General features: G+C 39.9%; 1 protein-coding gene across 1 annotated transcript in view; it reads left to right on the forward strand.

Moving 5' to 3' along the window:
* CCDC60 (coiled-coil domain containing 60) overlaps positions 1-17,248 on the forward strand; it is a 58,085-nt gene extending 40,837 nt beyond the window's left edge. Inside the window, exons 6-14 of the mRNA XM_061370925.1 lie at positions 863-967; positions 2,618-2,708; positions 4,535-4,748; positions 9,313-9,403; positions 10,022-10,105; positions 10,519-10,641; positions 12,482-12,613; positions 15,324-15,513; positions 16,896-17,248. Coding sequence (XP_061226909.1) covers positions 863-967; positions 2,618-2,708; positions 4,535-4,748; positions 9,313-9,403; positions 10,022-10,105; positions 10,519-10,641; positions 12,482-12,613; positions 15,324-15,513; positions 16,896-17,012 — 1,147 coding nt within the window. The 3' untranslated portion in view covers positions 17,013-17,248. The remainder of the gene's footprint in view (positions 1-862; positions 968-2,617; positions 2,709-4,534; positions 4,749-9,312; positions 9,404-10,021; positions 10,106-10,518; positions 10,642-12,481; positions 12,614-15,323; positions 15,514-16,895) is intronic.
* Positions 17,249-25,266: the final 8,018 nt, after the last annotated feature.

A 25,266-nucleotide genomic window follows, 5' to 3' on the forward strand; every position in this document is an offset into this window, starting at 1 on the left:
CATAACACACATACCTACAGCTGCTGTTCAGCTGGTGAATGTGTATCCTGAGAATTTCAGTTCATAGTGAAATAGTCTGTCTTTACTAATAGCAACTGTTAAATTCTAACATTAAACAAGTGAATCCTAATGAGTTACTGAAAGTCTTTTATATGCATCTGTACAGAAGCGCGCATCATTTGCCTTGCTGATCTTGACTCAGCAAGTTGTAAGTTGTGTAAGACTTGCTGATGTGATGCAGCTTTCAAGTCTAGGCTCACTTTAAGGAAAGGCTGTCAAAACTCACATCTAATTTGCCTAGTTTAAAAAGAGGTCTATGGAAGAGAATGGGAGAAGATGGTGTTTGCACTGTGTACCTTTCTGTATGTTTTAGATTAGTCTGTTCTGTTCTAAGTTCATTAATCCAATTTCTCATCAAAGTGTCTTTATGTTTTTATATTTGCATGTGGAATAAGCTAAAATGCCAAAGATAATCTTGGTTCAGAAGAAGATGGGTCCAATATTATAAACTCTCACACTGCTTTTTCTTAAGTGCAAAACTTAGCAGCTGCTGTAAAATCCAAACCCCATAAAAATCCATACCTGGAAAGGATAAATGCCAGAATCCTCACAAGTATGAAATTACTGAGCACACCTCCGAGATAAGACCATCAAAAATGTCACATTCAAAAATATTCTTTCGGTATCTACAGTGCTTTGTCAACATTGGAAGAGTTTGAGAGGTGTCTGGAATTCACGGGGACAATTAAAACAGGGCACCTGCTGCAGAAAGGTTCAGATGTATCTATTTCAGCCAACACGCTGCTAGTTTGACTGTTCTCCTGTTGTTATACAATAACACATTTGTTTTTCCTCTTTGCAGTGACCATCTCTTCCGACAACTGTGTGTCATACACTGGCTTTTGGAAGCTGTAACTCTTGAATCCAACAGTTCGATGCATCCCATATTGACTTGTTGGAATCCAAAGTATGTGCACAATGCGTGAGGGCAGATGGAATGAGGAATTTAGGATCTTTTGTACTTAACATGTTGTTGTTTCTCTCAAGTAATAACTGTTTGAATGAAATGGTAAAAATTCTGTGCCATGTAACATTAACAAATCTTCCATTGACTTTGCCCCCCTGCAGTCAGCAGGGATTTGTACATTAACATCAGCAGCACAGCGTGGTCCTCTGTTATTGCAAGCTGCACAACCAGGAGAAAATACTGAGCTATCCCAGCCAAATATAGTTGTGGGGTTGTTTTTACTTTTTCTCTTCTGGTTAATAACTGTGCAAATTAAATACATGCAGTAATAGATATATGTCTATTCCCTCAGCCTTAACCCAGTGAAAACAGGAATTCCGTGTACATTATAATTAGAGAACAAAGGCAGCTATTAAGGGGTATTTAGTAGCTGCTTTTATTCTGTCAATTATGTATGGTAGTGATGGCTACTTGTAAAACATGCATTGCTTCTGAAATTTCATACTGTTAAAGTAAATATTAATTTAAGTTCCCAACATTTCAGTCATGCTGACATAACATGTATTTAAATCATTCATGAGCATTTGGTAAAACAGAGAGCAGTTTATACTCTAGTTGCAGGGTAGAGCTCTGCAAAGCTGTTCTGTTTTCTCTATATATTCTCAGTCAAGACAAACTGTGCTTATGTATAACAGAAGTGGAAGAGTAGCATTATATAGAATTAGCCTGATAAACTGGGGGGGAGAAACAGTCCAGTATGTATTTTGGATGGGTTTTTGACCCCTTTACATATGAGGACCAACCAATAGACTGGGATAAAAAAATCCAGTTTGTCAGCAAGTCTCATGGATGCAGGCTGAGAACAGAGTATAAATACATAAAGCTCTGGATTCCAGGTTCTAAAGAGTGTAATCTCGTGTTGTATACTTCCTCTGCTCTCTGTTGCTGTCTCTAATCACCACTCCTTTTCTTCAATGTCTTTTGAACTGATCTGCATACACACATGCTTCATTGCACAGAAACCATGAAGAATTATGCTTACATTTAGTACATTTAGATCATATAGTCTCTATTTGCACAAAAAGAGGAGGTTTAAATGTGGTGAAGGAAGCAAGCTTAGAACACTCATGTGCTTTGTAACACCTTTGATTAGGTGGGGACTGAATGGTAAATGAGACTACCTGGGCAGCAACCTGTTACATCACAGCTGCAGGGGCTACAGCTTCCACATTTACCTCTGCCAACATGATAGAACATTTAAACTTTTGGAACAGTATAAGTCTACATTTAGCCAAAAGCAGGAAAAATCAAACTTGTATTAACCTGTTCTGCTTTCTAGTAATGAAATCTTGCTATATTGGACAAAATTCTGGAGTACTTGCACAGAGGGAGTTGAGAGCATCATCTGGGATAGTACATGCATACGGGAGTTTGTAGAACACCTGTGCTTTCTTGAGGTGGTTCTTAACTTTGACTATTGATTTACTCATGGCTTATACACCTTGCGTTTTCTTTCCATGTCTTATAAGCAAACATATATATCATAGCAGTAAGCCACCATTTACTCTGCATTTGTTGCATTTCTTTAAAGAACCTATAATGAAAGCAAGACTTTCAAAATGGAAAACTAATAAAATTGTTTTCACCTAGGAATTGCGGTGGTTATAAAAAAAGAGTAAAAGAAGAGGAAGAGTTAAAGTTAGCAACATGCATGTGGGAGCACTTTATTACAAAGAAAAAGGTAACTTCATTGTTAATGTCTTCCATGGGACCTAATCCAACTTTTCAGGCATTTGTTTTGTTGCTTAATTAAACTTCATGATACCATGTTTTATGCTCTGGATCTTGTGACTGCAGAGGATTTCTCTCACTTGGTTTTAAAGAATAACTATTTGACACTAGGTAATAGAAAAAAACAATATCTAGATTGAAACTGTGGCTTGTTCCTAATGATAAGTATTGATGTGGGAAGAATTAAATATTCAGCTAAAACATAACTAGCCTCTTGTTTGAATTTGCCCTCTTTTTAATGACCCAAAGCCATGTAACAGTACTTGTTCACACAGACACATCTTTTTCAGTCAAATGGGGATTTCAGACTTGTATCCTGGAAGCTTTATTCTAGTATGTTCTAGTCATGATTTGTTTGGTTGCCTTTTTACCCAGAGTTTAAAGCTAAATTTGGAAACAAATGCCAAATATTAAGGCCTTTAAATAAAGCAGGATTCACTTGCCACTTTCAAAACAAAGCCAAGGAAAGATGAAACCAAGCAATTCAGATGAAAGCCTTTTAAAAGAAAAACAAAGTTACTACCTGAGAGGTATTAAATGCCATAAAACTACCTGTAACACTTGGTAAATGTTTCACTATCTTTCTGAAACCAGAGAAATGCTTTTCTCTTTGAAACTGCTGAAGTGGCTGGTGGAAAATGAAGGGGGAATGAAAGATGCTTAGATGTATAGCCAGGAGAAGTCAATAAAGAACTGGTGGGTTTCTCGCTCTGGAGCACATCTTCTGTTTTGATCTGCAGCAGTTTGCCCAAGCTTTTAGTTCCTTTGCCCCCTATAAGCTAAATTAAACAAGTTTTGTCAAGTACTCTTAGAACCCCAGGTAAGGCACTTAGAAATATGAGCTATTGTTGCATGCAATTTGCTCTTGTTATTTGTCAACACCTGCAGCTTGTACCCTCATGACATAATTCAAATGATTCAATGGAAGTTTACAATTTCAATTGGGGAATAAGCAACAGAAGTTGTGAGACTTTTTGAAGATCAAGACTGTGTTTTTATGCAAATATTCTCCCTGCTGTTACAAAACAGAGGGAGAAAGTCAGCAAGTCACATAAGGAACAGTTGTTTCTAAATACAAGGCTTTCTGATTTTTCCAAACTGTTGGGTTCAAATGAACATGAGCAGAAGAAACCAAAGCACGTGTCAGTCTTCATGTGTCTTTCAGCATTTCCATTGTTGAGACTATTTTTCTTTTCCTCCCTGAATTAATGACAATTTCCTTTGTGCCATTCATGCTAGTTTTACTTGGAGACTGCTTTTCATATCTGATATGAAACTTCTAATGGAAATATTGGGTTCCTTCAGGAGTGCTTGCTTTATAATACATATTGTTCTGATTATCAAGCCTGCAGAATTCAGTCTGCTTTCAGGCTTCAGTTTTACATTCTTGACACAGGAAATCCATTTGCCAGGTTGTTGGGAGGAGACCTGAACATTTATCAAACCACTTTGACCTATTCTTCCCTGTACAGGAGAAGGTTGTTGTATTACCAACCCTCTCTGCAGCTTCAGTGTTCCTCATTTACAAATTATCTTAATCTGTTGTCATTTATGCTATAGCAGAGGAGTATTGAAGAAAGATAACAAAATGAAGGAGGTTTTACCCAAGAAATCACTATCTTGTTTGAAGTCACTGGAGAAAAATCTGTGAGGTTACAGGAAAACCAGAAGGATCTAATATTGGAATTTGTTACAGAAATACGATTATTTGTTGTCAAAGCACTATAGAAAATCCCTCCTTTCTATTGATTTTTTTTCTTTTCTTTTCATCTACAGAAATACACCTGGAAAACAGGATACAGTTTACTTAGCAGGACAATAAACAAGAACGTCATTCCAGGTATCTCTCAGTTTAGCAGTCAGTCATCTCCCCGTGGTCAAACCCCTCAAGGCAGTGAACCTTCCACTGTACATTGCTCTAAAGACAATATCAAGATTAATGATGTGAGTGAGTCAGCACAAGCTAAAGAACAACAACTTCTCTTCCCCTGTAAGTTACTTTTTCTTAACTGCCAATATTAATGGAATTGCTTTCAGTGTTACTAGGGAAAACCTGTGTCAAAGGCACTGCTACATGTACCAGTGTATTTCTGTTTAGGCACATGGAACTTTGTACTAGTCTCTTTGTGCCCTTCTCATTAGCAAATTGGTTTAAAGACAATATAATCCCATATGAGTAGTAAGTAAGAGTTTTAATTAATATTCAGTTACAGCAGCTGTATAATCAAACTGTCATCTGCATCTATAAGACCCAACAGGCAGTGGAAACAGTGAAGCTGTTCTCTGCTATAGCCAACTGATCCACTGAATATGTATCTGTCTAACTTAAGGGTTTCTTGCTCTGTATTCCTCCTACTCACCCAGTGATTACCTGAACTTGATAGACCTGACAACATTTTATCTGTTAGCTTTGCAATACATTTTAATACGAAGCTGGGTAATCTTCAGTCTTTTGCCTCCCTTCTAAATAAAGCTGGTCTAGAAAAACATGTAAGCATTTAGTACTGCAAATTACCTTTTAACTGATAGTTATACTATTATTAGGCTGACACAATGCTCTGCTAAATCAGGAAGGAGCTCTTGGAGTCATTTGGGATAGTTTTGTGAAGGTTCAGTAGCTACTAGAAAGGCAAGAAGAACCCTAAGAATGAAGTGGAGGACAAAGCAGAAAATATGTTATGCAAAAATATGTGCTGCTTCAGTTCTGGTCCTTCCAATGCAGATAAGTTGGTATGAGGAGTGGTAAAGTTTGATAGGTAGAAAAACGATGAGGTGTGATAGAGATACAGAACAGCTTCCATAGAAGAACCAGTTAGACTAGAGCTCTTTGGTGCAGAAAAGAAACAACTGAATACAACGTTATGACAGATCTCTAACATCCTGAAGTGCATGGAAGAAGTGATTAGAGAGTGGCTACTCCCAGGTTCCCTTGATTTATGGCACACCAGATTAAATTATGTCTGAAAACTGAAGGTGATGGGAAGTGTCTTAAATGAGATGAATGATCAAACTTAATGATTCAATTGCTGCAATATATTGATGGAAGTATATTCAGGTCCAAAAGCAATTTAAATTAATAGAAGAAAAAAACAATTCATTGCTCTTAAGTGTAAAGGAATAAACACATTCTCTGGGTCTGAAAGGCCTTTAGGTTCAAAACACCAGAAGCTGGGTAGATACATCAGGAAGCTTGCACTAATACTATATACTACCTACACAGCCACTGCTGCCTGTGGCACTGAGCACAGGTGAATGGCCTTCAATGGCATGAGTTGGAGTAGTGGCGAATTCAAAGCTATAATTTCAAGCAGTTTGTTTACAGATGTATCTGAACAATTGGGTTTTGTGTGAGAAGAGATTTGAAAGCAATCTTGAGAGCTGTAACAGCTGGGGCCTTTGTTTGCTGTGGTACTTAAAGAAGTATCTTGTGGTATGTGTGATACATGGGTAGGATGTTCAGTGTACCTTTTGGAGCAACATCTATCACGTGATTGCCTGTGATTTTGGGGGACTGGTTACTGGGACTGAGTTACCAGGCTGGTCATCTCAAGGATTATGGTGCTAGCTCTAAAAACATGACAAGTCAGTTTACATGGGGCAGAGTTTGGACCCTGCAATGAATTCTGATGCTGCTAGAATCATGTTTTAATCAGGATTCTGGTTATAGGATGCTTCATGGACAGATCAGAAATAGATTACAAGTACAGCTGCCCTGTAGCCTTATACCCCAAATTCACAAACCTTCATGTAACTCACACAGACATCATTTTGAGAGCACATTCAACCCTAACCCACATGTACACATATACATGTATTTCAGAAGTGGGAGAGAGATTCTGTAGTAGGAATCTGATCAGCAAATACAGCTGAGTGTGACTTTTACGGCAAGATTTCTTTTAAGGCAGGAATTCATAACTCAGTGTAAAGCTTTTTGCTGTAATTTAGATGTTGTTGTTTGGGCACTGCTGCTGTAGAATGTCTGCTTATACAAAATTGATTTTCCAGTGCTGTTGGCTGAGTGAGGACCTGCACTAGGCCAAAAGTTTAAATGCTCCATCATGCTGACAGAGGTAAACGTGGAAGCTTCAGTCCTTGTTGCTTTGGTACAACAACAGGTCACTGCTGAGGTAGTCTCATTTATCATTCAGTCTCCACCTTATAAGTCAAAGGTATTACAAAGCAGATTAGTGTTCAAAGCTTGTTTCCTTCACCACATCTAAAAAAAACCTCCTTTTGTGCAGGTAGAGACTGTATGATCTAAATGTAAGCCTAAGTTTTACTGGTTACTGTGTAATAAAGAAATTGTGTCTGCAGGTCGGTTCAAATGGTGTGTTTTCTTCACACAGAGAAGTGTAAAATACGAGACCTGTATCTGGGATATTAAATGCTAACAGGATGGTATCCTCAAAGCTTTCTGACCAGCAGTTTAACTTTGAATTCTCACTTAAAAGCATACTTTAAAAAGAGGATGTATAAATATTAGTGCAGAGGATCTTTATAAAACATACTTGAATTTGGGGTGTTTATTTGGTTTTGATCAATGGCTTTTCAATTGATTTATTACTGCTAGGTAAATTTTAGTATCCCATTTCACAGATGATTAACTAAGGCATAGAAAACAAGGTCAAGTGAAATTACTACATTCTCTGTTTTTTTCTCTTTTCTAATTAATGTCTGACAAGCTCACAGCCATGGAGGCTAATATTTAAACAATATTATGAATATGGGCAACCTTGAGTATTTGTTTTGTCAATTTATCCAGATAGAGAATTGGAACAGGTTCTAATGCTACAAAATGAAGGGCAGAGAGGTATTGTGCCCTCTCTTTCTGATGATCAGCCAAAAAGAAGAGCTGTATCTTTGTGATATTAGCCTTGGTTTGCTTCCTGTCATCTGTCTCCAAAACCTGCCAACAGGGCTGCTTTCAAGATTGGCTTTAGACAACTGATCTTGGAGAAAACATCAAATACAGCCACTGCTTTGCATAGCTCTCTTTCCCCAAAGCACCAGTATTATCTGCAGAGTATGTTGGTTGCAAATATCCAGCTGCTCAATTTGTCCAAATGGTTGCCATAAATAGAGAGGGCTAGGTTCTTCTAAGAAGGATTCTGACCCTATATGCCAAGAGCAGGTGAGGCTTGTATGCAGCCTTAACTCAGTTTGAGCAGAAGCTCCCTGCCCATATCAATGTTCCAGACCCTGTAAAGATCAGCCTTTGTATTCAAACTGCTCCTTGGGTCTAGGGCTCCAAGAAATCCAGTGGTGAAGCTGCTTCTTACAGGCTTACACTTGCAGATGAGTAAGGATCACAGTGGAGCCATCATTACAACTACTCAGTACTAGAACTTAGGAGTATCTGACTGGGGTCTCGACACTCTTGAAACTCAGCTGGCCACATTTAATAGATGATCTTCATTATCAGCATGATTCTTCACATTTTTAACCCATTAGCTGGTGCCCAGCAACTTCTTCTGTCCGTGTCTTACACTTCCAAATTCACAGTGTAACATTCAAATCTGTGCTTTTAACAAGCAGAAATCATTTGTGCTGCTGTTTAGCCCAGTTAACATTCAGCAGTCATTTTCTGTTATACTGAATGTGGTACTTCACAAAAATGTAGGAATTTGGGGATTACAACTTCAAGGTGTTGAGTGCTCAGTAAAATGTCACTTATGACCATGTAGGACATATTGAACATGACAGAGGATGACTTAGAATTTGACAGCTAACACTGGGATTTTTAATAACAAGTGTGGCAGCTGTTTTATTGCGTGTGTGATTGGAGGGAATAACACAGAGAAGATGGCCATCTCCACCTCTCCAGGGGTCTGGTGTAAAAGAATTAATGAAACAGCAGTGGGAAGGAAAACAGGGAGTTAAGGAAACAAGGAGCTGAAGGAAATCAGTGAGTTAAATTTGCTTTCCAGGTATTCAGTGGAGAGCAGAATATAAGCATTCACATTACAGTAGAAGGCAGAAAGAGTAAAGGGTGTTATTAGTGAGAGGGGTGTTCTCAAAGGTGGATAATCTAGAAACTATAACCAATGACTTGAGGACGTGTCTTAAGTTTTAGTAGGTGCTGCTAAGGAGACACAGAGAGGTAATCAGGTACCTGTTGATGGATTAAATTCCATGTGACACTTAAAAGAAGTGATACAGCAGACTTAAATATTCAGAAGAATTGCTAGTTATGCCACTAGAATACTAACAGCATAGTACAGGAACTGAAAATAGACTTTCTGCATAGTTTGTTCAAATCCACCTGGTTTTCTGATACACTATTTTCATAAGCATCTGATTTAAAAAATATTTAATATCTTGATTTTTTTTTTCACAGCTAACGTTTTCAAGTGACTAATGAATTGTCAGCACTCATATTTGGGTACCTCTCTTAAAACCTCTTCAAAAAGCTGCTTTTCTTTGAAGAAACTTTAATTTTTAGAACCAATGAATAGCAGATTTCTTTAGGATATCTCACTTAGGCCAACATATATGGTGTCTGGAAGGAAGAGAGGAATGCACTACTGAGCTAGCATGTTTTGGTATCTTATCAGCCCTGCAGAAATCAATCCAGATAGCACGTGGAGAGGTGTCAAAAGATGTCTGTAAGGAAAAAGCTATGGTAAAGAAGACTGGACCACAATGGTACGTTACCTAATGGGTTTCTGAATGATTAGAAGCAACTCATCAGGACAAAGCCTACCCTTTTTTTCTTCCTTTCTTTCTTCCCCCCCCCCCCCCCAAACAACTGAATTCAGCATTTGGGGCATTCAGATGACATTCACATATTTTGGCACGGGTGGTAGAATAGCCTATTTTACTGCTGTGCAAGCAATATGTACTTTCTGGAAAGTATCACATAAGTCTTGCCTTTGTAAACAGAAGAGATCTTCTGCACCAGCAGCTTTATAGAAAAAGTGATGTTCCATCTTCCTCCAGGAAACCGTTCCTGTTTCAACCACTGCATTTTTCAGTAGTATCTCTATTACGTTTTCAGCTAAGGGTACATTAGATGTATTGCTTCATTACTCAGTTCTGTGGTGGTTTCCACAGCTGTAACCTCAACTTGGCAAACCATTCTTACCATTAGACTTTGCTGAAGCATTTTTTTCCCCCCTTGGTTTGAGGTGAAGAGCCCTAACTTTGTACCTGGATAGCTTCAGCAAGTCTGTAATATTAAGAATGCTTCCTCAGCACCTGTGAAGTTTGTCACTCTGGAGCAGACACACTGTACACTGCCTTAAACCTTGTTGTGTCTTACAGCCTGCCAAAGGTTCAGAAAGACCTCAGCATAAACATGCGCAGGGAGAGTCGAACACCAGGGAAGCAGAGACCCAGAAAGGACAGGTAAGGGTACAAATCTGCTTTTGAAGAGCTATTAATTCAGTGCTCTGTGTGGAAAGCTTTTGGCATGCAAACGTCAGACAGCATTTATTACAGGAGACTCAAGCAGACCAGTGAGACCTTGCAGCACATGTGGTACACTTCAGTGCAATGCAAAAGCACTTTCCTGGAAGGATGTGACTGGAATGAAAGATTGCAAAAATCTGAATTTTATAGAATTTTCAATTTTTTAATCATCAAATTATTTTATAAATTTGCTGAATTAAAAAAAAAACCCAAATATGTAAATTATATTTGTTTTTTTTACTGAGAATAAGATCTCAAAATCAGTGGGCTCACATCACTGTATGTTTCAAGCAGCACATGTGCTTACCACAAAATGCTAATTCTATTTTTCTGTGGTGTTTTGGTTGCAGCTGCCAGATCAGCTCTTTCATTAAGAGCAAATCTAACCTGTGTGCTGATATGAAGCAGAGGTTCACAGCAGTCCGTGAAGAGGCAGCTTGCTGTTTACACGATATCCTAGTGAGCCTTGAGAGGTAGGAGGAGACTGGGTTTCCTATATTCTTGAAACTGGGTTTCCCATATTCTTGAAACACTGCATACCTTGCTTCTGACTAGATTTAGGACTTCAGGCCTTTTAAAGATGCATTTATATGGATTGACATTAAAATAAGAATACAGAAAGTTTTATGACTGTGTACAAAGAAAACCACTGCAGGTGAAATATTTAAGGCAGTATTTTGGACTATTTCTGAATGGTATTTATGGAAATAGCTTTGCTAAAAACATTGAATATTTTACTTTGAACATTGCAATCCTTTACACCAAAGACTGAATAATAGAATAATAAATTCTGTCCACATACAATCTGTATGGCTGTCTTGTGTTTTCAGTTCAGAGATCACTGTATTGTTCAACATTACTTTGACTCTTCTCATAGGAACAGTTATAATGTCCTCTAGCAAGGCCTTTTTGCAGATCAGTGACATTTCTACCTTGTTGACCAGCCAATGCCTGTCATCCTTATCCTTCCACCCAGAAACATTCATCTGTAATGCTTGTGCTAATTCTTTTGTCTCAGTAAGCACCAGACCTGAGATCCTTCCCTACACTGGTATTCTGAAGAGTGCTACAGGCACACTCCTCCCCTTCACTTCCTTCTTTCCATTCTTCTGTTTCATTTGGTACTTAAGGGGTTTTTTTCTGTTCCCAGAGTGTTCCTTATCTGGGTCCTTGTTTTTTTTTCCCTGAGCAGCTGCTGTGGCTGCATAATCAATCCAGCATCCCACGGTATGGAAGGACAAGTCAGATGGAAACTTACTACTTGCGGCTATTTTACCATTCTACATACAGCCACCTAAAGCTATTCTGTTTGGTCATCTTTTGGAAATGAAATCTCAGTTTGGCAGGATAAGTTATTTATTGTATATAAGTTATCTATTGTAAAGAAAAGCAGATGTTTGGTTTTGCTACTTTGTTCCTTTTTGTAAGGATTCATACATGGGCCCAATCTCTGGGTCAAAATTCTAGCTCAGGGCATGTCATAGAATCACAGAATGGTTTGGGTTGGAAGGGATCTTAAAGCTCATCCTGTTCTAAGCCCCTGTGTCCAACCTGGCCTTGAGCACTGCCAGGGATGGGGCAGCCACAGCTTCTCTGGGCACCCTGTGCCAGCGCCTCAGCACCCTCACAGGGAAGAGCTTCTGCCTAAGAGCTCATCTCAGTCTCCCCTCTGGCAGGTTCAAGCCATTCCCCTTGGCCTGTCCCTTGTCCCAAGCCCCTCTCCAGGTTTCCTGCAGCCCCTTTAGGCACTGGAGCTGCTCTAAGGTCTCCCCTTCAGGAGCCTTCTCTTCTCCAGGCTGACCCAGCCCAGCTCTCTCAGCCTGACTCCAGAGCAGAGCTGCTCCAGCCCTTGCAGCATCTCCATGGCTTCTTCTAGACTTACTCAAGCAGGTCTACATTCCTTTTGTGTTGGGCACCCCAGAGGCACTCCACTCTGTTCCACCTCTCTTCTGCTGTATTTTGAATAATATTTTACCCTACATCACTGTACAGTATTCAGTTTGGTTTTAAGTACTGGATACCTGTAAAGTGGAGGTTGAATTTCAGTTTAAAAGTTTTGATTTTGATGTTTGTTTCTTACCTACAGCCTAGAGCTGATATAAACCATTAACACTTTTTAATACGTCTGTAGAAATATGAATGTATACAGAACACTGCAAAAGCCAGAATTGTTATTAGTGTCCAGACTGACCATACAATGTGATCTTCACATTCATGGTTTTCTCCCTTCTTTGGTATCTTCCCAGTTAGCTACATAGAAGCATGGTAATATTCACAACACAGCTTTAACTTTCAAGAGGTTTTTTTTTGTAGGAAGCAGGAAGTGCGATGTTACCAAAAATACAGGGCTATGAAACAATCCAAGAATTTCAGAAAAGAATTGGACAGAATAAGACAGCTGAGCATGAGAGCTGAGAGAGAACATGATGAAGATGAACTAAACTGGTAAGGAATCATAGAATCATAGAATGGTTCAGGTGGAAGAGACCTAAAAGCTCATCCAGTTCCAACCCCCTGCCACGGGCAGAAACACCTTCCACTAGAGCAGGTTGCTCCAAGCCCCATCCAGCCTGGCCTTGAACAGTGCCAGGCATGGAGCAACCCTTGTTCAGATGAAACGTTGAGGGTCCCAGAGTTCTGCCTTTAGTACAAAAGAGCTTTTATCTTTTCTTTTTTTCCCCTCTCTAAAGCAAAGTATCACTAGAAACCATTGAATCTGTTGCTGGAAATGCAGACTCTTCAAACTGGTAGCAGCAAAAATACAGATGTGATGTCTAGGAGCAGATCCTGGCCTGCTCAGCAAATAGGTTAATTGGAAATGGTAAGAAAGGGGAGAACAAAGAGTTCTTTTCCAGTAATATCAGGCAAAAGGCACTCAGTGCTTGCATTCACACACCATCCCCAGTGCAGCCTTATAGGAGACTTCCTTCACCAGGAAGTATGTAAAATTCACTGTACCCCAAAGACGAGACATACTGTATAAATGTACATGGGTTAGATTCACAACTTCTTACTGAACTGAACATTCATAGTACTAAAACTGATGGGAAAGGAACCTGACTCTAGCTGTCCATCCATGATAAAAAGCAAAGCATTTCCCTGCCAGCATTTGAACTGCACATGGATAATACTGCAACATTTACAGGGATCACTTAAATGCTTTCCAGTTACAGCAGTTCTGCAGATTACTAGAGTGTTAGGTTTGAAATTACTAGTAGTTTATGTTCGAAAGAATAATAGCTGTATCCAGTGAACAGCTTCCAGATCACACATTAGAAATAGCCTACCTGAATACCTCAGCAAACTCACAGCATGTTCCTTATTGCCCTGTCCATGATAACTCCTTGGATATGGGATTACCGAATACACAAACTGCACAGAATGGTGTTTTCAGCCTGCCCTCTTTTGATCTCATAGGCTAGTAAGCTTTCTGTCCTTCATCACAGGTCGTTTCTCATCTCGGGTCCAAAATGCAGGTGGCCCAGGACATGTCAACCACACACCAGTTACGCATTAATCAATAAACCTAGTCTTGGCCTATCTAGCAGAACACTGGTTTTAATTGTCAAACGTTTATGCTCCAGCTGTCCCCTGAATTTAAGATCTGGCATGTAGATAAGTCTTGAAACTGGAGTGGATGTGGTTTTGCTTTTATACTTACAGTGCCACTGGAAGCCTTAATTTGGGCAAAACTCCATGAGCTTAAAGGAGACTATACCAGTATGGCTTTTTACTGTTCTCCCTATGCAAGAATAGTACTGTGAGTGTGCTGTTCCTTCACTGAAAATCCTGCCTCCACCCTGAGGAGACTGTTGCTTTGACTGTGCCAGCACAGTTACCTGAAGACAGCTTTCCACATCAGGCCTGTTCTGCAGCATGCTGTCCATGAGGGTATGGAGTGTGAGATCTCTAAAAAGGCTGGTCAACCCCCTTGTGGAGACACAAAGTAATGCCAGAGGAACTGCTTTGACCATACCACTTGCTTCATGAGCAGCAGGGCTGTTCTTTTCCACACTCTCGCAAACACTGCCTTGCCAAGAGAACAGGAACACTTTACTAGTTTATTCTGTCAGTCTGGTTGTCTCTCTCATGAAGTAAGAAATGCCCAAAATAATACCAAATATGAACAGTGTGATGTGAGAGTGCACTGAGCATGGCTTCCTTTCTCAAAGTATCTTAATGCATGGATGGGTCGTAAAAGGCCTGTGTGTGGCATAGTTACAGTAACCTGGGTAATCCAGGTAGTGATAATAAAGACTTGGCTCTACAGCTGCCAGCAACATACTACTGAGTGTAGAGCTGGCCCTACTGAAGATAGAACCTGTGTGTTTCCTTTTTTTACTGGTTTAAGGAAGAAATTCTTCACCCCTCTCCTGTTGTCCCAGTGACATGTATCCTAAACTGGAGGGAGGCAGCACTTCCTGCTCATGTGCTGTCAAATCCTCAGCCTTTTCCAGTGAAAACTACAGCACACTCCAGTCATGCACATTCTAGAAAGGTTTGGAATGCTGATCTCCAGGACTGTCAAAGCATCACTGCAGAATTTACACAGAACATTAGAAGAAAAGGCAGTGTTTTCACAAGAGTTTTATTTTTATTGTAATGTGTAATTCTCCTGAATCTTTATATTCAGAGTGAAATGGTAAAGACTGTGTGTTACAGTGCACTTACATCAATGAGATTTATGTTAGCACACAGAGAAAGGAGAATTATGATAGTACAGGGAAAAGGAATAGTAAAGACAATCAGAAAGTGTGTCAGATCATGCATTGAGTGCACTGGAAAACCCCTGGAGATGAAACAAAATAGAGAAAAGATGAGAGGGCAAATGGAAACATTTGTTAGGATTTTATTATTTCCTTTCACACCCAAGTTTGTCATCCAAGATTTAAATGGACAATGAGAAAGCATCTATTTCAGTGACCTCCAAAGGGAATTGGTGTAGAAATCCAATAAAGTAAAGCTCTTTCACGTTATTCGCATTAAAAGTCCTATCCACCCCAGACTGAGCATTGCATTCCCCAAAGAGCTATTTTTCCTGTGGAAGTTACGGAGGTGGTGAAGTGGCAGAAATGAAAGATAAAACCTAGAGTTCCTAATCAGATCTGCAGTTGTTCCCATGGCTTCTCTTTTATTGCTGTTCTTTCTGCTAAAGGGCTCCTGTATTGCTTGCCAGACTCCCAGAGTCTGTGAAGAATGACCATTATATCCAGAAAATCTTAAAGAAATTGGAAAAATACAGCAAGAATCCTGACTTGAAAATTGATCCAGAGACCTTTCTTAAGGTTCTGGATGATCTACGTGTGTGGGAGCTGTGTTCTCCAGAAATTGCTGCAGCTGTGGAGGTGAGATGAGTCCAGTTCTTGACTCTGTGTGAGGAGGGTGGGAAGAGCAGGTACCTGTGGGTAAAACTCATGGAGTAGAAAGTTACCAGATTAAATCATTTAGGATCTCACTAAATGAAGATGCTACTATTCACCTCTTACAAGGCACTTTGAACTGCTCAGAAGAAAGATGTTATGACAAGCATTGGATTATTAATCAGTATCATTATGTCATTGTTTTATTCACCACTGCAGTAAAACTGACATCTGTCATAAATTGTTAGGACACTTGACAAGAAACATTAACTTGTTGAGCTCTGAAAAGGCCTGTCATTCCCAGTGGTTACATCCATGAGCTATCCAAGTAATACATAATGTCAGTGATCCAGGAATTCTGCAGATTATTGTTTTGCTTCAGAAACATTATAAAGAAAATAAATCTGCTTCTCAAGAGCTTATGTTGGGCTCAATTCTTGTACCCCTAGAAGTAAATGGTAGAAGAGGAAGGATACAAGAAAGGGATGTTTGTAATATGTAGTCGAACCAGGTAATTCAGGTACAAAAAATGGCAATGATGCCATCTTGTGGTTTTTGTTCTCATCACAGTTATTTCCCCTCATCTACAGGACCAACAGAAATCTCTGAGAGGCAGGGGATTATTGTGCATCTTATATATATTGTGCCATACAAAGGCAAAAGTATTTTGTCTTTGATCACACTGTCTGTATTTTCTTGATGTTTGGTAAAAATAACTGTTTTGTCATGTGCACTAATCTGCACAACCAGGGAGGCAGCCTTGCCTTCATGTTCAATAGGCCGGTCTTTGTTGCTGGCTGGTTTTAAATCTATTTCTCTGCTTCTTCCATTCTGTTCCTTTTGCATTTTGATCTCTACTGTTAGTGTAAGAGTAATAGAGAAAACCACATAAGCTGAATCTCCTGTCTATTTATTTATACATCTTTTGAAAATAGCCACAGAGAAAGGAGGACATTAGTGCTCCTTCTGACTGGAATAAATAAACTGCCACATTTTAGGAGTAAGAGCAGCATCACTGATTGTGGCCTGACAGAGATTCCAGATGAAGTTCTCATTTAACTTCAAGTTGCTTTAATGTATGTACTGCAGTGGTATGTAGAGCACAGCTGCAAGTTTAAAACAAAGGACTTGGAAAGATTCAGAATATAAATTGCACGAAGACTGTAGAGTTTCCCTTTTATTTCATTTTAGAGTATATCCATCTCTTCAGGAAGTTATACTAAAAATATTTGGTGATACAAAGTGCTGCACTAACTGCAGAAGCCATTACATTTATTCTGTTGTTACAATGCCACGTTTTCCCATATATTATCTCTCTCTTACATGTAAATCAAAACCTCAGGGAAAAAAACCTTTTTCTGTTTCAGTTTGTACGTGAGAGTATTGTGCGGATGCCAGAAGAGGATTTCAACAAGTGGTTTCAGACAAAAGTAGGCCCCCTCAGTGCTAGAATTTCTTTGCCTTATAATTCCTCGGCGGATTAGAAGTCCTCCACCCTCTAATCAAACAACCAGATGAGATGGGTTTCCAGCTACAGCTGTCTTCAAGCAGAAAACTGTTGCCTGTTGAGATCTGCCTCGAGGGAGACCAGGAAGGGGAGGTAACTTCAGGAAGTCCCATGGACCACTCTTGCACAGCTGAAATTTGTCCCTCTAGTGTGCTCTGTTGGCTGTAGTCAGACAGAGAAAATAAAAGCTAAATACTCTTGCTCCTTGCTGTATGTTGTCTTGGACACACCATCACATTTCAATCCCATCTGACCATGCAGGATGAAGACTGAGTTTCTAATCACAAGTCAGGTCATTTCTTCAGATATTCCTCCAGCACCTACTCAGTTGAGATATACTGATTTCCACATCTGAACAGCATTGTCTTTGTTTTCATTTTATCACTCCTTTATAAAAAATATTCCAAGCACAGGGTAGTTGTAAGCTTTAAGACAAGTCTTTTTTTTTTTACATTCTTTTATGCAATTCAGATGTTTTATTTTTGCATTGAGTTTATTCTGTAGTTACTCTGTGATTATGGATTAATTCTTGCATTATTAATTTCAGTATTTTAAAACCAACCAACTTTAGGTGCATTTCCCAGTTTTCACCAGAAGGTATGTTCTCCCCTGATTACCCTAGCATATGCTTGCCATTACTCTGGTGGATAAGACATCAGAATGACACCCCTGAACTCACAGACACATCCATGACCTACATGAACCTGTCTGGGCTTAGCCGTGTATTTCATGCTGGGTCTAATTGGTGGGTGATGGAATTGGTGACCCAGAGGCTTTCTAAGCTGATGATCTTAATGAGCTGTTTACCTGCCTGTCAAGCTTCCAGGAGACCCATGGGGAGACATGCTGTCGATCCTTCAGTGCAACAATGACAGCTTACAGTCTAGGTGAGTACAATCACCACTTGTATAGTATGTTATTAATTAAAGGCCTTATTTTGTCCCTTCCACATTTCCAAGAAAGAAATGTTTTTCAAGGAAAAGAGCCAGGAACACACATTCCTTTGACTTACAATCAGAGAAGAGTAAGCTCTTAAATTTTTATTGTGCTTCCACTTTTCTCCTACGTGTGGAGGTGATAAGCTTGCATTTGTACAGGTAGCGAAGCCATATGTTCCCCTGGTCTGTGCTTTTCTCTCACTCCATCTCAGTATCCAGTGGCAAACTTCCCTCCAAAACTCTGTAGGACTGATCTCATGCCCTGTGAAATCAGTGGCAGTGCTTCTGCCAGATTAGCAGGGTGAGCTCTTACTCTGATCTGTGAGACCTCAACTCCACTGTTCACTGTATTCTGCCATTTCTTTTAACCTCCTTGCAGGCCTCCATGGATTTTGAGAAATCCCAATTCTGCTGTTCTTTAGGGAACACTTCACCATGATCTGAGTCAAGTTTCATTGATAGTACTCTTGTGTTACCCTGTGGCAAACAGCCACCTTAATTTAGCATCTTGGGAGCTCCTCGTTGAACTGTGGTTACACAAGGTAAAACCTTCATCTTGGTCCTTCCTCACTATATGGAACTGCAGATAACAAGGTTGTGAGTTTTCCTTACATTAAGAAATGGAAACAAAGGTGCTTGTCCTCAGCTAAGAGTACTTGAACCATGCTGCCAAAATCAAAACTTCACACCATCCAAGCACAGGACCTAATTTGCCTGCCTGCATGCAAGATAAGATGATTGCGTCAAACATAGCCAATATCTGAGCAGCTCTTCAAGCTCCCAAAGCAGGATGCCCATGTTGAATGTTAGGAGTCTCTAGCGTTTTTGTAGGATTATGAAATACCTATGTTTTTGTTTGACAGTAACTCCCCTCTCTCTCCCACTGCCACCAGGTAACAAAAGAGACTCTTCCTCTAAAAAGAAAAGAGATCATTTTTTCTCCTCCTCCAGCACCACTTTAATGAAAAAATTTCTGCTTCTTTTACTTTGAGGTGGAGAAGAGCTCCTCTGGAGCAAAATAGCTGCTTCTCTTTTCCTGCTTCCTGACAAATTTACAGTGCCCTCAGGCAAGATCCTCAACCCCAATCAAGTGTTTGTCTGCCAATCCAAACGACAGAAAGGACAGGAGGAGGTTAGAGGTCTATACCTAGATAAAAGGGGCTTTTAAAACTTTGGGATTTTTTTTTCCCTGCAGATATCTTAGGTTTTTCCAAATACTTCTGTGAACAATTTCACAATTTTCAACTCACTGCTTCAGCAGACCCTTGCAAGTAACCCATTGGAGATGGATGCTCCAAGAGTCCAAGCAATTCATTAAAGGTCAACAGAGCATGTGGTAGAGCTGCTTGGATTACTATTGTCTGTTCATCCTTCCTCCCATTCTGTTCTGGTCCTTTATAATTTCAGCTAATGGGCCAGTCATTCACAATTTCCATTAGGCAAAACAAACCATGCAAGCTTGGCTTCATCACTTGCTTCATGCACTGGAGAGGTGTGGGTGGGACTCAGACACTGAACTCACAGAGAATCTTGATCCGGTTTCCTGCTGCCTGATGTATTGCCAGTGTCATTCAAACCCCTCCCTCCTCAGTTTACACCTCTGTGGAACTGAAATAAGAACATTTTCCTGGGTGTCACTAGTAGCAGGGCAGAAAGTTATTGTTGCATAAGAACTGCTTTAGGTATTAGGCTGACAAGCGTTACAGGAGAACTCATTAATTAAAATAGCAAGCATTACCTCTTTGACCATTCACCTTTTCCTTCTGTTTCACAATGGTTCTGAAATTGTCATCTTTACTCTCTTTTCATAGGAAAGACTTCACCATGGTAGAAAAGAAGCCAACCATCGTATTCTAACACCAATACTCCCACTGTGGTTTATATTAGACATTAAAAGGAACAAGTTATAAATAGGGATTATAATATAAACAACTCTGTCTTGCAGATAGGCTGTTATATTGTAAATAAGCATCACAGTCATTGTGGGGGTATTCAGAAATCAGGGTGCATCTTTCTAATTGGAATTTCAGCTTTATATATCACCACTCTCTTCTGCTGTCTTGTATATTAATAACACCATGCCAGTGTGTTAGAGACGCAACTATATTTAAACTCACACAATAACAGTAGCAATTATTTTTGCTAAGTTTTAATAAATATCACTGTTGTAGCACTGCAGAAAATAAAAACTCAGATTAACAAACCCCAGGATATTTGGGACTAGATGCAGCTCCTCCTAATAGGGTCAACAGAAAGGTTCTTATTTACCATGTTGAGTATTAATTACTGTAAAATCAGAATAGGTTGTTATGACAAGTGCGATGGCTAATGTAACCAGCAGCTCCAGCTTTTATTCAAGGCACTGAGTATTTGTAGCCATACTTTTTGCAATGCAGCAAGCCTCCACAAAGCCAAATTAAATTATACTTTCTCAGTTGGAAAGCTGACCAAGCACCAAAAGAAAGTGGTCAAAGGGGAAAAAAAAGGGACTGAAAGAATGCAACTGGGAAGAACTCTCAGATACCCAAACCTTAATTCTCTGTCTCTGGTGAGATTTCTTCTCCTGTCAAAGATGGGATGTAGATGCATTTTTGGTCTACCTTATGGTTGTGTTTGAGAAGGAGGGAAAACTTGATACTGTTCGGTAGCAGTCCAACATATCAGTGTCACTGTAGCACATTTGAAATTGTATTTATCTATTCATTAGGGTAACAGGAAGCAGAAAAGATGTTCATTTAGGAACCCTTTCAACAGAGAAAAGCAAGGAATACTCTTTTGCTGCTATGCCAGAAGGACAGGGACATGGCAATACTCATCCCCTTGAAAAAGCCACTAAGTCCCATGTTTTGAGAATACTACCACAGCTGACTGTGACTCTCTTCTTCTTTGTTGTAAGTGGCCATTTCCACCCTAAAGTGCTATCTTACGGAATAAAAGGCAGATCCTATGTTATTCTGCAGTCAAGAAGGGAAATAAAGGGTGTATTCCACTGGAAAGGAAAGAACTTGCTCTTGCACAGAGCAGAGCAACCTCAAAGCTAACTCTTTCTCCAAGGAGCTGGCATGCTATAGCTACACAAATCTGCTGGCTTTAGACTGATCACTTCATCAGCCCCACACATTGACATTCTTTTCAGTGGTGTCAGTCCTGATTAGCATTGTCAGTTTTCAAGATTCTGATTTCCTATTGTTGAACTAGACTTCTGCAGTGCACTTCACAGGGGCAAGATTAGACCCTAAAGTAGTGAAAGGTTGAAAGAGAAAGCCTCATCTCTTTATTGACATGGCTTTCAGTCTTTATTCCTGGCAAATGGCTGTCTCTTTTCTATGTGATTCATACAGATATTTTTTTAGGGTGGCTATATTTTAGTACATTACACTATAAATTACACCCAACTATATATGATGGACTTAGTCAATGTGCTATAAATTGCAGTGGATTTTTAAAGGAAACCATCATAGTTGACAGCTGGAGCATCCAATTTCTTTCTAGTGCCAGATTACTATAAGAGTCATCAAAACATTGTCTTGCACACATAGTTTATTAGAACACTTCTGAGGATATTCTAATGAATACTTGCCCTTAAGAGCCTGTTTCCTACCTGGTTCTTTAAACCATGTTTACAAAGTATGGCAGGTTGCAGCTATGGGAAATACGTATTGTCTATAATGAAAACTTCACACAGAAAGTATGGAGGGAAGATTACAATGTTCAACTGTTCCCATTTGTTATAGGAGAAAAGAAAGAACCATGACCCGTATCATCTAAGTGGCTGAGATAAAAATGACAAAAAAGCAAGCTTTGTCTCTTGGAGAGGAAAACAGACTTGATTATGCAGGCTTGTGAAAAGAATTCAGGACATAAGGACTGAATATTGTTCCGCTCTTTTAAAAGCCCTCTCCAAATTCCACAAGAGAATGACCAGGTTTTCTCATGCATGAAGTGTGAAAAGAAAACACTGGAAATACCAAACAAAACTCGCAGTATAGAAATTGTGCAGGGATGAACAATGGGCAATTAGACTCCCCAGTCATAAGCAAGGAACATTAGGTAGGTAATCTTTCTCTGCAGCTACAGCCCCCTCTATAGCTAAAGGGGACAAGAAACCCCTCCTCAGAAATCCAGGCTCACCTATGCCCACACAAGTCAGTGTAAGTACTCTGGATTCTCCTCAATTCTCTTGCTGTTAGCTACAGAGGCTCCTAAGAGAAATCACGCAGCTAAAAGTGCACGCCTAAAGCTCAGTTCTCTGAGCAGCCCTCCATGGAGCATTATTTCTGTGATAGGATTGCATCTGGATTTTTGACAGCCATGGAGCGTAGCATGATTCTGTCCCAAAATAGAGTATGTGCATATTCATCAGTCTGACGTGCTGGTGTCTACCCAAGCAGTAGCTTAATCTGTCCTGCAACTTGGCTTGACATCACAGGACAAAAGTGAACACTGACTTTATTCATTTGAACAGCTTTTTTTGGAATTGTGATAAATGTAAGGTATCAATTAGGAAAAAGAATCACGTCCTTTTACATCTACATCCAGACTATTTCCTGGTGGGTTGCATATCCCAGAAACAGTGCCTCCGTTTCTTTTTTTCCCATTAAATGATCTCCTGATGTAACAGTTAAATGAGTTCTGGGTCATGTTCACCACTATACACTGGGGCACTGTAATTACATTGAAATAGGGCTGGAGAGGCATTGGTCAGTCAGATACAAATTTCATGACTGCTTTAAATACTGTATTTGGGAATTCTTAATGAAAGAAGAGTACATGTATATATTTGTGAGAGGACAGGGAGCTCCTATGGGGTGCTATAAATGGAAAAGTGCTAAGTATATTAATTATCTATAGAACAATTAGTATTCAGCTTATCCCACAATTCAGATCCAAACTTTCCCTAATGGGTGAATTTAGCCTTTTGCTTCAAGCCTTACCCTGCTAGTGATTAACAGAACTGACCTGGTCCAGCCACAGAACAATACATATAACCATGCCTGTGTGTTGCTCCTGTTTGTATTGTGGGCAGCTGGAGCTGATCCAGAGAAATCTATGAAGAGATTCTAGACTGACTGTGGGGTGGGTGAGAACTAATTACATTCATTCTCTGCATCAAATGTCTTAACAGAATAGGAAACAAGCTTAAATAATCCTGAAACACTTGAATTTATGAAAACAAACCTGCAATTTTCAGTTAGTTGCTAGCACAAATCACTTTGCAACTACTTTGCTAATTCAAACGCCACTCAAGTTAGCAAAATTGTTCCAATTCCTACACTAACAGGTCTTTAAATGTTTTCAGGAAGTCCTGGAAATAAATAAAACTGCCATTTCAGTGCTCCTAAAAGACTGCTACAACAGACTGTCTTGACAGTCACAAGGAGAAAAACTTCCAAGAACATGAACTCATTTGCAGGGAAATGGAGCACTGAGATGAAACAAGGACTCCTCACAGCACAGCACAGGTCTCCCCACAGTACTGAGCAGGTCAGTTTTCCCCTGCTTCCCTGTAGAACAATACTTCTGTACAAGCTGAAATACTTGGGTTTGGAATATGAGAGACCTCCATCCAATCTTGTGTGGCTCATCTCCAGGTGACCCACCTTTAGGGGCGCATGGGGGAGTCAGAGCATTGAGCTGCATGACAGAAGTACCCTGCTGTGTGCACACAGCCTTAATTCCCATGGGCTTCCTTGTTTCCTTTGTAAAAAGTGTGGCTTTACTGTCATGAGATACTGAGATGAAATAGATGAAGAATTTTAAATTACTGTGCAATGGATACAGCATGAGAACTTTAGGTATCACATTACTTAATTTCCAGTTTATAGTTTTCCTGTGGGATTACAAGGCAGCCTGATTTACTGTTATCTCAGGAAGGATAATGTATGGCTAAATATTGGAAGATGCTTGGGTGGGGTTTTCTTCAGACAAGCAGAACTCAGTCTGGAGTCTTGCATGGCCATGGACTGTTCCTGTGACCTCCTTTCCTGTAAGTGGTGTTTAAGGCTGGGTGGGGAAAGGTTTCTGTGAACATCTTGAGTGCTGTATTTGGAAAGGCTTGAGTCCATGATCTAGCCAGAGAACAACAGTTCTGTGGAACAGCATAGAAGTGTTGCTCACAGACCTCCTTTATTATTTCCATAGTCTTTTTCTCTGTTTAATAACTCAGAAGGGTTGCAAACAGAGGCAATGGTAGGCAGTTGTGTGACCATGCTGAGAAATAACAGATTGTTTGGTTTAGAAAGACACTGCTTGCATTACCACCAGTTTACCATTCCTCCGCTGGGCATACTGCACTCTCTTAAAAATTTCAGTTACTTTCTTTTTTCCTAAGAGTAGGTGGGGAAAAAGCAATATGCTCATTTTTGCCATAGGAGAGCAGAGAGCATGGTCTGAAATTTGGTTTGTTTGAATGTCTGCTGCACTGGGATTGACTGTACTAATCAAACACAGTCCCACGTTAATGCCAGTTTGTTCCAGCAAGAGCTGTGATCCAGAAATGCCTCCCTCACCTCACTTGGAACTGGGGAAGCCCAGCCCAGCTGACCAGTCCCTCAGGCCAGTGCAGGGTCCCAACAGCATCTCCTTATGTGACTCTGCACTTGAGAAGAGTTCATAGTGCTCAGGATTTGCAGCAACTCTTCTCTCTTAGTGCTGTGGAGAACCAGTGAGGAAGTTCCTCATATCATGTCTGTTAGTCCCAAACAACCTCAGAATGTTAAACTACCATTTTGTTCTTTATGTGGACTTTGACTTGTGTGTGCAGCCACTGGAGCTTCTCTCCAGAACCACTGCAAGCTATGAACATGCCTTTGAGGAGAGTCCTATCAGCCAGCAGTACAGCTAAGTGTACTGGAGAGACCATATTCTGCCTTACAACAAATCCTACTGTCAAGCTATAGCATCCTTTGAAATCAGGGAAAGAAGACCTTTGAAAGATATCTTGAAACTGTCATGTCTTTAGCCCATCCGCTTTGCCCATCATGATAAGCAATTTATCCAGCATCTTGCCCTACTCATATCACTGGGAAAATTGCTGCTCTGTGCAGAGTGATCAGTTTCTTTTTCAAGACTCAGCTTGAAGTGCAAGGCTGTAAGCAAGAATATTGGGTACTCTGACTCATTTTCTTGGAGGGCTATTTTTGTGATTGTTCCTGGAACTACGTCTTAAAACTCTCAGTTGATGTTCTTAAATCATTTTCACAGCTTTTCTGCTGAGCCACCTCAGCACAGGGGTTACCTCTGAGGTTAGAATCTTTCCCAGATTCCCAGGAATGTATCTACCCCCCATCAATG

Source organism: Neopsephotus bourkii, unplaced genomic scaffold (assembly GCF_033783945.1).
Source record: "Neopsephotus bourkii isolate Nb327-2 ecotype Australia unplaced genomic scaffold, CSIRO-AGI_Nbou_v1 NB_1542, whole genome shotgun sequence".
Classification (NCBI taxonomy): domain Eukaryota; kingdom Metazoa; phylum Chordata; class Aves; order Psittaciformes; family Psittacidae; genus Neopsephotus; species Neopsephotus bourkii.